We start from the raw sequence: 12,029 nt of genomic DNA, 5'->3' as shown, positions 1-12,029 counted from the left end.
ATCCTTAACTAGCGCCCCGGGGCGCTCGTTAGCAAGACCGTTTTCATAATTGTTAAGATATAATTTACACGGGAATTAAGGAGGAAAGAATAAGACAAATAACAATAATTAGATAATGCAATGGGAAGTACAAAGATAGATTAGTTATTACTCATGACATGTCATCAATCCTTTGCAAAAAAAAAGGACCAATCACATCCTCCTAATTGAAAATTTTTAACCAATCATATTCATTGTAATTTGGCACAAAGATTATGAGTGAGATTAGGTAAGGATGAGTGAGAAAGCATTAAATATAAAACAGAAAAAGAGAATTGATTTACTAAAAAAACTTACCAAAAATAGGAAAGAGCAATGTAATTTTGAAATACCAAAAATAGAAAGGACGAATGTAATTTAGGGACGGAGGGAGTACCAACTTTTAACTAATTTAATTTTTTACACCCATGAATCGCTAAATTTCTCTTTCCTATGTATTTTAATTACTCTTTTAATTGAAAATTTCTTTTTTCCATGCACCTTTATTACTTTATTGGCTGAAAATTTCACTTCTCCATATACTTTCATTTTTCCACTTTCTCTACTTTAATTCCCTTGATTTTTCATCAAAAGTGGCAAACATTAAAGGTTGGAGGGAATACGGAGTAAGTATTTTGTTCTGCTACACACAAGTTTCTAGTTCGGAAAAGTGTCAAGTAATCACTAGTGATGATTACCCTAGGTTTCTTTATTTCTCAATTATGTTTTGTAAAATATATGTCTTTTCTTGGGAAAAGTATGGCCGTATGGGGTGTATCACATAGCTATACTTTTAAATTATTTATAAATCGCAAAATATATACAGTTAAAGAAAAGTGTGTAAACAGTATCAATGTCAAAAAAAATATAAACTAAAAACGTGCAAATGGAGGAAGTATTGTCCTAAAAAGTGATGAGCATCAGAAAAAGGGAGGATATTATATATGTAAATGTTACAAAAATATTTATTAGTACAAAATAGCTTAAGGAAACAATGGACATAATTTAATTATACACTCTTTTATTACAATATTTCTTTCTTTTATTTTCGGAACTTAAAATAAAAACTCATAAAGGAGTTTTGTTAAGTTGTGCCGAATATTCGCTTCATGTGCATAACTTCCTTACGGCTCAAGAGTGTGATTTTCTGGGCAATGTCAGCAGGTAAATTTCCAGCAAATAAAGCGGTAGGAGTGAGTTGTAATGCAGGGTTTGCACCATTCAAACTAACATAGGCAGTAGCCGGAGATTCACCAACGTTGATTTGGAAGTGAAGCATGGCTTGTGGAAATACCATGACATCACCAACCTCTAATCTTTTATAATAAGCAGTGTTGTTTGTGTCAATAAATCCTGCAATGATCGTACCTTTCACCAAAAGAAGAACTTCTGATGTACGATGGGAGTGTACTGGGATTACTCCTCCAATGGCAAAGTCTAACCTGGCCATAGATATGCCTAAACCATTAAATGCTGGAAACACATCTGAAAATGCCAATGTCACATTATTCCCGAAAACATTATTGGGAGTTTTTTCTCCACGGAAACCCGTGTAAACAAAATCATCAGTTGTGACTTTAGTAGGATCTTTGCAAGCATATCCTTCAGGTCCTCTAGGAAGACTAGGATCCCCGACACAAAAGTCGAGTTCTATGGCATGGGACAAAGTGGCTAAGAAACAAAAGACAAAGAAAAATAAAAGATTGCTCATTATGCAAGCTTGTTTTAGCTGAAAGGTGGTGTTGGGTAATTAAAACTAGCGTAAGTGGTTAAGCTTGTTTTAGGTAAATTTTAATTATATTGCGGATTGGTTTCTTGCATTTTCTTAGCGGCAATCGGTACCCTTTATATAGAGGAAATATTTTTGGTCTGTATGGCTTGACTTGTTCAATTTTTCAGAAAGGGTGTGATGTTGTTTATTTTGTATATATGAAAGTCAAAGGAATATTTTGTCAAAAAAAAAAAAGTCAAAGGAATAGTTTGAGAGTTTGAGTCTAATTAATCCAATAATTAGATCACCGTCGTTTTATTGACTTGAATAATATTATCTTAAATTAATTTCTCTCAAAATTTGTATCTAAAATGGTATTGGTTGAACATGGAATAATTTAACATACACAATTTAAGAATATGATTATAATTTTTTCCTGTGTATGTCTAGACCCATCAAGTTCCACACTGTATTTTGCGTTTTGCGTTATGACTAGTTTTTTGTGTATAGAGAGTCACAAACGGTGAATAAGAGATATGACACAAAATGTTGTACTCCGTATTGAATATATGAGAATTTCCTCTAATTATGTATCGACTAAATTAGATTACTATTATATTTTCAAGATAACTTGTTACATTATTTTTAAAACAGCTAACTAGTTAAATTATTTTGAGCCTCTAATAAGCAATGTCAGGAAGGGGTTCAAATAGGAGGTGGGGATGGATTTAGGTTTGGCAGTTGGTGGACGGATGGGTTAAATACCATGTCCATCGCAGGAGATGAGGCGGGGTGGATGTAGGTTATATACTTATAAATTACTTTTGAGATTGTAGTATATGACTATTAGCTAATGGTGAGAGATAATATAAGTTATTGGACTTTTTATATAAGTTTTATGCATTTTAATATTTGAAAAAAGAAAATTAGGAACTTACAAGTTTATAGACATTCTATGTAAGTTTTTTAAAATTCTACTTCATATAAGTTTTTAAATCAATATATATTTCAATATATATCTATCAGTTTTTGAATTTTATATTTTTAATATTTTTTTTTTTAAAAAAAAAAACTCTTCATGAATCTCTATTACCACTCATCAATACCACCTTACAAATGGTAATGGCTAGCAATGAAATTTTATGAGGAGCATGAGGGCTTAGAGATGACCTCACATGCATACCACTTGGTAATGGTATACTGTACAAATTTTTTCACATATTTGCACATTGAATCATTAACATTTATGATTTACTAGTTTAGATCTGGTGTATGCACGGATAATACTAAGATCTATTTCTACAATTAATTTAAAATATTTTATTATAATAAAAAAAATGCAATCAAAACAATTGGCATATGATTATGCCTCACATTTTGTACATGAGAAAAATGAAACTAATTAAATAAGTAATCATATACACATAAAAAAACATTATAATTCTCAAAATAATATTTAATTTTTTTTTGAGAGAAAATGGTACTTAGTTAATACAAGTACATTTTTTTATGTTATGTTGATTAAGACTTTTTATAAAAGTTTATTTGTAGGAAATTATTTTTCCATAACTTTAAATTTGTTTTAATATAATTGTGTTCCATATTGTTGATAACTAGGTTAGTTCCCGTTCCATATACAGTAAATTTCAATAACTATTATTTTTTTTTTGAACGGGAAGAATAATATCATTAAATAAAAACCATACGACATCTACAATAATAAGGATCTGTAAACCACAGATTTAGAGAAAATATCATAACTTTTACAATCAAAATCATAACTAATTTGCATATTTGGCATAGCTCATACTCCACCGCTTCAAACTTGACGCGAGCAATGATTTTCGATGTCTTTGCATCTTTCCAAGTTGAGACCTCCGCAATCTGCGCTGATGTTTTGATCGATCGGTTGATGACAAATCTCATACCCATAGGAATCCAAATCACCTTCCCAATTATTATAAGAACCCTAAAAATAAAATTATCATCCATAGATGAGAATCAAAATCCCAGAAAATTGGGAAAAACCCAGAAAATTGGGACAGACTCTCACAGATGGAGAGAACAAAACAAAACAAATAAACCAAACAAAACAAAAAACTAAATTGAATTAAAGAAAAAGGGTCGGAAATAGTCTAATTTCCGAAGAAATTAGACTATTTCCGGCCTAAACGGCCAAGAAAATTAAAACCCTAGAACAGAGAGGAGAGAGGAGTAGAGAGGAGAGAGAAGAGAGAAAAAAAATTTCAATAACTATTATTGAATTTCCATTCAAATTAGTTTTTTTTTTATTAACATTCTAAAAATATAGTTGACAATTTTTTTATTAAAATAAAAGATTACGAAAGATACGTTAGATATAATATGATGTAAAAAATGATCAAAATTATGTTGAAAATTTTAAAGATGTGCCAAATCTTTTTTATTTTAAGTAATTATATTGTTTAAAGTTAGGGAATTAATTTTATATAAGGGTTGTTTCTTTCATTGAATTTCATTCAGCAAAAAAAATAAAAATAATAAAAATAAAAACAGGAGATGACTCGTGTCATTGCTTGTGTGTCTTTTAGTATATTGTTATTGATTGATTGATTTTTTTTTTTTTTTTTGAAACCTGTTATTGATTGATTTATAAATAAGACATTGACATGCTTTTTTTATTACTCCCTCCGTTTTTAAATATTTGCTCAACTTTTCTTTTTCGGCTGTTTTTAAATACTTGCTCCATTTCTTTATTTGGAAAGCTTTTACAATATTTAATTCATTTCTCTCACCTAGTGGACCCAACATAAATCATATTTTATTATTTTCATATTCTCTCTCCTCCAATTCTCTCCACAACTTTTGCTTTTTACAATTTTTTATTCTTTCACCTACCTCACTACCTCCATATTTTATTACTTTATCCAGTTTCTCCTAAAACTCCACGAATGGAAAAATGGAGCAAGTATTTAAAAAACAGAGGAAGTATTTACTAAAATAATTATATTATTAGATTCAACAAAAAAGAATGGTAATTTTAGATTTGTTAGATTTTGTAACAATTAAAATATAAAATAATAAAATTGGAAAACAAAAAATTAGAGGGAAAACTTTTTTTTCCAGAGAATAACATGTGTCATAAAAAATTTCTCCTTTAATATAGGTTTATTGATGATAACTGTTCACCAAACGTGTCATAATATTAGGTTTTCACTCATTTGCTAATTTCCTTAATGACAACTTAAGTTTTCAGACAAACTATATCCTACAACCTATACCCAAGAGGAGGCCTTCTGGGCTGTCAGAGCTAAAGTTAACTGGCTTACCCTTGGGGATAGGAACTCCTCCTTTTTCCATAATTATGTTCTGGTAAGGAGATCCTATAACAGGATCCAAAACCTTAGCAACTCTGTTGGGAACCCCATTCCTGATACCCAGCTGCATGACCACATAGCTTAGTACTTCTCTTCCTTATTCACCTCTGAAATCACCCTTCAAATTGAGTCTCTAGAGTATGGCAATGTGTTCTGTGTCTCCCATCCCCTGCTTTATTTGAAATCCACCAGGTTGTCTTTAGTAAGCAAAAGTTCAAGGCCCCTGGCCTTGATGGTTACCACCCATTCTTCTATCAAGAACACTGGCCTACTGTTTAGAGAGACATGTTAAGGTTCACCTCCTCCTGCTTTACTTCCCTATTTGTCCCCCCTGAGATAAATAAAACCTCGATCTGCCTCATCCCTAAGACCACTGACCCTGAGTCCATAAACAGTTCAGACCTATTAGCCTGTGCAACACCATCTATAAAATAATCACTAAAGTGTTGGTCCAAAGAATTAGACCTAGGATCAACTCAATCATTTCCCCAAATCAGGGTAGTTTTCTTCCTGGCAGAGGCTGCCAGAGTAACTACATAGCCGCTTCAGAGATCCTTCATTCTATGAAAACCAAACAAAGCACCTCAGGTTGGTTTGCCCTTAAAATTGACCTTGAGAAAGCCTGTGATAGGTTAGAATGGCCTTTTATTAGGTTCGGTCTGGCCACAAAATGGTTTTGATAAGGATTCTTGTGACTTGATCATGAATTGCATTGCCTTTTCCTCCTTTCAAGTTATGGTTAATGGTAAACCCACTAGGAATTTTAAGGCTTCTAGGGGTTTGAGACAAGGGGACCTTATATCTCCTTACATTTTTATCATCTGTATGGAATACCTCTCTTCCTTGATTCAAGAAGCATGTGGATTAGGTAGAATGGAGACCTTTATTCTTTAAAAGGGGAGGTACTCCTATCTCCCACCTCCTCTTTGTTGATGACCTTCTTCTGTTTGGAGAAGCATCCAACCCTACTATCCACTCCATGCTAGATACTCTCAACACCTTCTGGGAGGTCTCGGGACAGAAAATGAATCCTTCTAATAAGAGTAAATTAAATATATTTCTCAAAGCATGTTTCCCTCCAAACAGTCCAGGACTTCACTGTGGCCCTTCATGTTGCTGTCAGTGATGACCTGGGAACCTACTTCCCTCTGACTTACAAGAGACCATCCCCTTCTCAACTGTCTTACATCACCTCCAACCTTGCTAAGAAGCTATCTCATTGGAAGTCTTCATCCCTCTCTAAGGCTGGTAGAGCTTTGCTTATTAAATCTTCCCTTGCTGCCATTCCTCAATATGCTATGCAAGCCATTGCCCTCCCAAAAAAAGTGTGTGCTAAAATTGATCAAATCTGTTCCAATTTTTTCTGGGGCTCTTTTAGCTTCTACCAACCATGAAGTCCACCTCCTAGCTTGGTCCAAACTCTGTGGTAGAAAATATAAGGGAGGTCTAGGGTTTAGACTTGCTCACTTGCAAAATAATGTAGCCCTCCTTTCCAAGCTCTGCTGGAAGGTTCATAATTGTCATAGCATTGCTTCAACCATCATTAGGGAGAAGTACTGTAAAAGATCTATTCCCACTCCTTTTAAGCATGGGTCCCATGTCTGGCAGAGTATGAGGAAAGGTTGGGACATTTTTGCTCACTTCACTCCATGGAATATTGCCAAAGGGGACAGCTGCTCCCTATGGTTTGATAATTGGCTAGGCTTAGGCCCTCTTAGGAGTCTTATTGCTGGGCCCCTTCTCCCTAGCCAACTTGATGAGAAATTTAACTCTATCATTAGGGGTAATAGGTGATATTTTGAATCCTACCAATATCAGTTTTCCCCCTAACATCCTATCCCACATATATTGCCATGCCTATTCCTACCAAAGGGGAGGACTCCCCTTTCTGTACCTTGGGTAAGGGGAATAATTACTTTGATATCACCTCTGCCTACTTCTATCAATGGGACCTTCTTTACCCTAAGGCAGGATGAATTTCATCACTGACCATCTGTCTTTTCTCTGGCTATGTGCTTGGCAATACTTACCAACTGCTACAACCCTCCACATAGAAATATCATCCCTTCTTCCACAACAAGAAAAGGGCCGTTTTGCGACGGAAATAATTCGTCGCAAAATGGCAAAATTCCGTCGCAAAGTGACTTTGCGACGGATTTCCGTCACAGGCATGGCGTCGCTCGAACTTTCGTAGCAAACAGTCCTTTTGTGACGGAATATCCGTCGCAAAACGAATTGCGACGGATTTTGCGACGGAAAGGTAGTTGTAGCTGAAAACAACATTTGCGACGAAAATTCCGTAGCAAGAGGAATCATTTTGCGACGGAATATTCCGTCACAAATTTTGCGACGGAATCAAAATGGATTCTTTTGCGACGGAATAGTCCGTCACAAATTTTGCGACGGAATGTAATTCCGTCGCAAAATGGAGTATTTTGCGACGGAATTACATTCCGTCGCAAAGTTATTGTAATTTTAATTTTTTTTTTTTTTGTATTTTGTTTTTTTTCCTGGAACCTGTATTCCTGCAATCCTGTTTAATTTTTTTGTATTTTGTTTTGTTTTCCTGGAACCTGTATTCATGCAATCCTGTTTAATAAAATACGTGCATTTAAAATAATTTCAGTCAAAAAGTCCACGCCCTAACATAATTCAAATATATACAACACGTAGCCGTAACTACCAAGTACGGTACATGATATAATTTTTTAAACTACAATGTCATCCATATACAAAAATCGAAAAATGACACCTAACTAAACACAAGCTGGCTGTCCTTGGCCTGCACCACCACCACCACCACCACCCGGGTCGTTCCTGGGGTCTCGAATCTGAGGCTGAATCGTAGAACAAGTGAAAGGAGTGGTCAATCCTGTAAATCTACTGGCTAACTCCTCTAAGAACTCCTTGTTCTTCCTCTCGATTTCAGCCATCCGTTCTGCCACTCGAGCCTCCACTCGAGCATCGAGCTGTTCCGCCACACGGCTATCGATCTGGCTCTCAATTGCTTCCACCCTCTCATTCAACTCCTTGTGGAAGTTTTCCTGCATTTGAGTTATGACCGACGGTACGTATTGGCTGGAAGAACCCGATCCTCGTCCCCTAGATGTGCCGTAGTACAAGTCAGCACCAACACCAAGACCTCTAACACGACCCTTCTTATTACGACCACCAGCCGCCTCAAAGAAAATTTCATTTTCAGACAGTTGGGAACCCTGGGTTCTTGATTCCTCCTGTCTGTGTTGGTACGCCTCCTGTAACAAACAAAGGATATACAATGCAGAAATAAAAATAAAGAATGAGAACCAATAGTTTGAGGCTTGATATAGTTCATAAGTGGCAATATAGGTTCACTAGGTCCTAAAACTAGGAAAATTGGGTGAAAATGGGGCGTTTTTGGTTCTAACTTGTCTATTTCTCACATTTGTTATCTAATGAACCTATTTTTGACCTTAATACACCTAACTAACATAGTTACTTGAGTTTGAGGCTTGAAATTGTTTATAAGTGGCAATATAGGTTCACTAGGTCCTAAAACTAGAAAAAATGGGCGAAAATGGGGCGTTTTTGGTTCTAACTTGCCTATTTCTCACATTTGTTATCAAATGAGCTTATTTTTGACCATAATACACCTAAATAACATAGTTACTTGAGTTCGAGGCTTGAAATAGTTCATAAGTGGCAATATAGGTTCACTAGGTCCTAAAACTAGGAAAATTGGGTGAAAATGGGGCGTTTTTGGTTCTAACTTGCCTATTTCTCACATTTGTTATCTAATGAACCTATTTTTGACCTTAATACACCTAACTAACATAGTTACTTGAGTTTGAGGCTTGAAATTGTTTATAAGTGGCAATATAGGTTCACTAGGTCCTAAAACTAGAAAAAATGGGCGAAAATGGGGCGTTTTTGGTTCTAACTTGCCTATTTCTCACATTTGTTATCAAATGAGCTTATTTTGACCATAATACACCTACCTAACATAGTTACTTGAGTTCGAGGCTTGAAATAGTTCATAAGTGGCAATATAGGAAACAAGTGGCTTGAAAATGGGCGAAAACTAGTTATTACCGCAATTTCCTTCGCTCTTTTGTTCGCAGGAACCTTCCCTTTCCCGGGCACCTCCTTGAAGTGTGTATGCAAGAAGAGATCAGGTGCTGATGGAAGCTTCCCTTGATTCTTTGCCGCCTTGCAATGTGAACAAGTGAACAGTATTATTAGATACAAATGTAATTAAGCACATATAAATACGTACATTCAATTTTTTATACAACAACTTACCAGCTTTTTTGCATGTTGTACCGCAGAGATGGAACCTTGAAAATGGGTCGGTTCTATTTCATTATCCATAGAGCCAGATCGTCGGTTCAATCTGTTCTGTGCTGACCTCTTCTTGTAAACGTCATCCACTTGGGGAATATCCATCATCATCTTGTGGATGTCTTTTGAGATCCAGTCTGGCTTTCTCCCTCCCATCCTTTTAGTGACGTTGTAGAACATTTGTCGCAACCGAGTTGCAGCATAAGTATCAAACGCCCTACGCACTTGCCCCTCCTACGCACTTGCCCCTCCAAAGCAGGTGCCCAACTGTAATGTTGCTGAATATACAAAAAACTCTATTAGTTACATATTCATTTGGTTAAATTTATGACACCTATTATTTATAAGTTAAACTTATACCTTGAACAAGGTGAACCAATGTTCCTTGGTGGGACCTTCAACCTCGCTGTAGTTCTTCCAAGGAGCTTTGTAGTAGCCTTGAATTACATCAGTGACATTCCCCTTTACAGCGTCATTATCAAACCTATGAAACAAGGGTATTTGTATTAGCATTATATGAATAACAAATCAGAATTTTCCCTTTTCATTTAAAATCTTACCAGAGCATAGAAGGTTCCAACACCGGCATGTTAGACCCGGTTGAGCTAGGTTGCTCAAGCTGAGTGTCATCCGTATCCATACTCGAACGGTGCACGGTACTCGGCTCCGCCTCTGAATGAGGGGTGGGTACCTGAGTGTCACCCAACCTGGTGGCATCCTCGGTGATGGTAACCGGAACAGGAACCTGCAAGTGATAAGAAGGAAACTCTCTGCTCTTGCTTGATTTCTTCTTCGGATCACCCCGTTTACCCATTGATACCTGCATCATATTCATTTCACATGATAGGTTTTTCAATTAACAACAAATATAACATCAAATTGAATATAACATCAAATTAAATCACAGTTAAACCAAGATACGCATCCAAAAGCAAAAATTAAGTTTCATTGTCTAGAGTGTTCGATCTTACAATGACACCAACCATGACAGTTGTTCAGATGCCGTCAGTAAATCAAGAAACTGCTTTGCCTGTGCATTAGGCTCCTCCTCAACACTCGGCTCTTCGGTAGCCGAATGATCTGCATTATGACCAAGAGCATCCTCAACCATTTCACGATACTCATTAGAATGTCCTTCGGAGGTTCCTGGAAACCCTTCTCCATGATTCATCCACACATGATAGTTAGGTAAGAACCCCTTCTTATACAAATGAACTTGAACATCATCCGAAGATAGAATTTTCTTATTCTTGCATTTCACACAAGGACACCTAATCTCCTCGGGGTCACTACTCTCAGGATGATCTTTGCAATACTGAATGAATTCCTTAACCCCTTTCACGAATCTAGGATCAATAGAATTCCGCCCACACAACCTCTCATACATCCAGCTACGCTCTGTTCGTTTCATTGTCACAACTTCTACACAACTCACGCATATAATCATATCAGTCACAAACAATAGTAGCAAAGTATCAAGCTAAGTTCTTTTCTTCATAAAATCAAACCTACATGAGGTTTTAGATGACATATATCCAGGGGTCCTTACCACTCCAACCTAACCCATCCTTGGACATCTTATCTCACTAGTGAATGTATGCCTAGTTTTCAATTCTATAGAAAATCCGACAGCATATCCCTACAGTTCTCCAAGTACACGATGTAGGTAATTAAACACACCAACATATGTACCCAGAAAACATTGTAGAGAAATGAGACGCCAAGATATTCCATAGAATCAAAAACATTGCATACATTCACCACCTAAAGTGAGATTAAACGTCAAAGGACAGTCCCAACCGGGGACTATTCAAGACATACTCCTAATGTGTATGTCTTGAACGGGTATCTAGGAATAAGAAGATGCAAATGCTTTCAAATCTTAGTGAACATATATAATTAACATACATACCATAATTGTTTAATTTAAACAAGTTTAAAGCAAGTGATGAAACACATATAATTAACACACAATTACCCACATTCAAATAAACATACATACACTAACATGTATTTTTAAATTAACATATATTTTAAACTAATCTAACATATATTTTAAACTAATCTAACATATATTTTAAACTAAACTAACATACATTATAAACTAACTAACATATATTTTAAACTAAAATAACATACATTATAAACTAATCTAACATATATTTTAAACTAAACTAACATACATTAAACTAATTCTAACATTGCAATATATCTTAAAAATTAAACTAATTCTAACATTGCAATATAAATTAAACTACACTACACTAAACACAAGTAATTAAATAATAAAATTTAGTTACAAATTAAATTAAAAAACATAATTAGAAAAAGTTAGGGTTTACATTAAAATTAAATTGAAAACAAAAACAAAGGGGGATAGTGGAATACTCACCGGGATTTGAGGGTGTTGTGGCGGAAATCCGGCTGCCGGAAGGAGGGTGGTGTGGTGGCTGCACACCGCCGGCGAACGGAGGGGCGTGAGTGGGCTTGAACGGAGGGGGTGGCGTGGGTGGGCGTGAGTGCGCGTGAGTGGGAGTGAACGGAGGGGGTGGGCGTTAGTAGGTGTGAGTGGCCGGATTCCGGTCGTTCCGGTGGCGACAGCGGCGGTGAAGTGGCCGGATTTT

The 12,029-nt window shown here is 35.9% G+C and overlaps 2 protein-coding genes across 2 annotated transcripts; one reads left to right on the top strand and one right to left on the bottom strand.

Annotated features, from left to right (window-relative positions):
• Positions 1-1,102: 1,102 nt before the first annotated feature.
• LOC145636623 (germin-like protein subfamily 3 member 3) lies at positions 1,103-5,155 on the bottom strand. Its single transcript, XM_081688189.1, has 2 exons — positions 4,990-5,155; positions 1,103-1,689 (listed from the first exon to the last, which is right to left on the bottom strand). The coding sequence occupies exons 1-2, from the start codon at positions 5,153-5,155 to the stop codon at positions 1,103-1,105; spliced, it is 753 nt and encodes a 250-aa protein (XP_081544315.1).
• Positions 5,156-5,787: 632 nt separating this feature from the next.
• On the top strand, positions 5,788-6,879 carry LOC145636622 (uncharacterized). Its single transcript, XM_081688188.1, has 3 exons — positions 5,788-5,908; positions 6,172-6,333; positions 6,464-6,879. The coding sequence occupies exons 1-3, from the start codon at positions 5,788-5,790 to the stop codon at positions 6,877-6,879; spliced, it is 699 nt and encodes a 232-aa protein (XP_081544314.1).
• Positions 6,880-12,029: the final 5,150 nt, after the last annotated feature.

This window comes from Chenopodium album, chromosome 6 (genome assembly GCF_948465745.1).
Source record: "Chenopodium album chromosome 6, dcCheAlbu1.1, whole genome shotgun sequence".
NCBI lineage: Eukaryota > Viridiplantae > Streptophyta > Magnoliopsida > Caryophyllales > Amaranthaceae > Chenopodium > Chenopodium album.
This window is presented reverse-complemented; position numbering and strand designations above follow the sequence as displayed.

Excerpts from the sequence above, each read along its gene's own strand:
- LOC145636623 (XM_081688189.1), bottom strand. The coding sequence starts at position 5,155 with ATGCAGCTGGGTATCAGGAATGGGGTTCCCAACAGAGTTGCTAAGGTT. Across the intron at positions 1,690-4,989 it reads CCCAGAAGGCCTCCTCTTGG|CCACTTTGTCCCATGCCATA; the intron begins GTATAGGTTGTA and ends TTTGTTTCTTAG.
- LOC145636622 (XM_081688188.1), top strand. The coding sequence starts at position 5,788 with ATGAATTGCATTGCCTTTTCCTCCTTTCAAGTTATGGTTAATGGTAAA. Across the intron at positions 5,909-6,171 it reads TCCTTACATTTTTATCATCT|TCCAGGACTTCACTGTGGCC; the intron begins GTATGGAATACC and ends CCCTCCAAACAG. Across the intron at positions 6,334-6,463 it reads TTCATCCCTCTCTAAGGCTG|CTTCTACCAACCATGAAGTC; the intron begins GTAGAGCTTTGC and ends GGGCTCTTTTAG.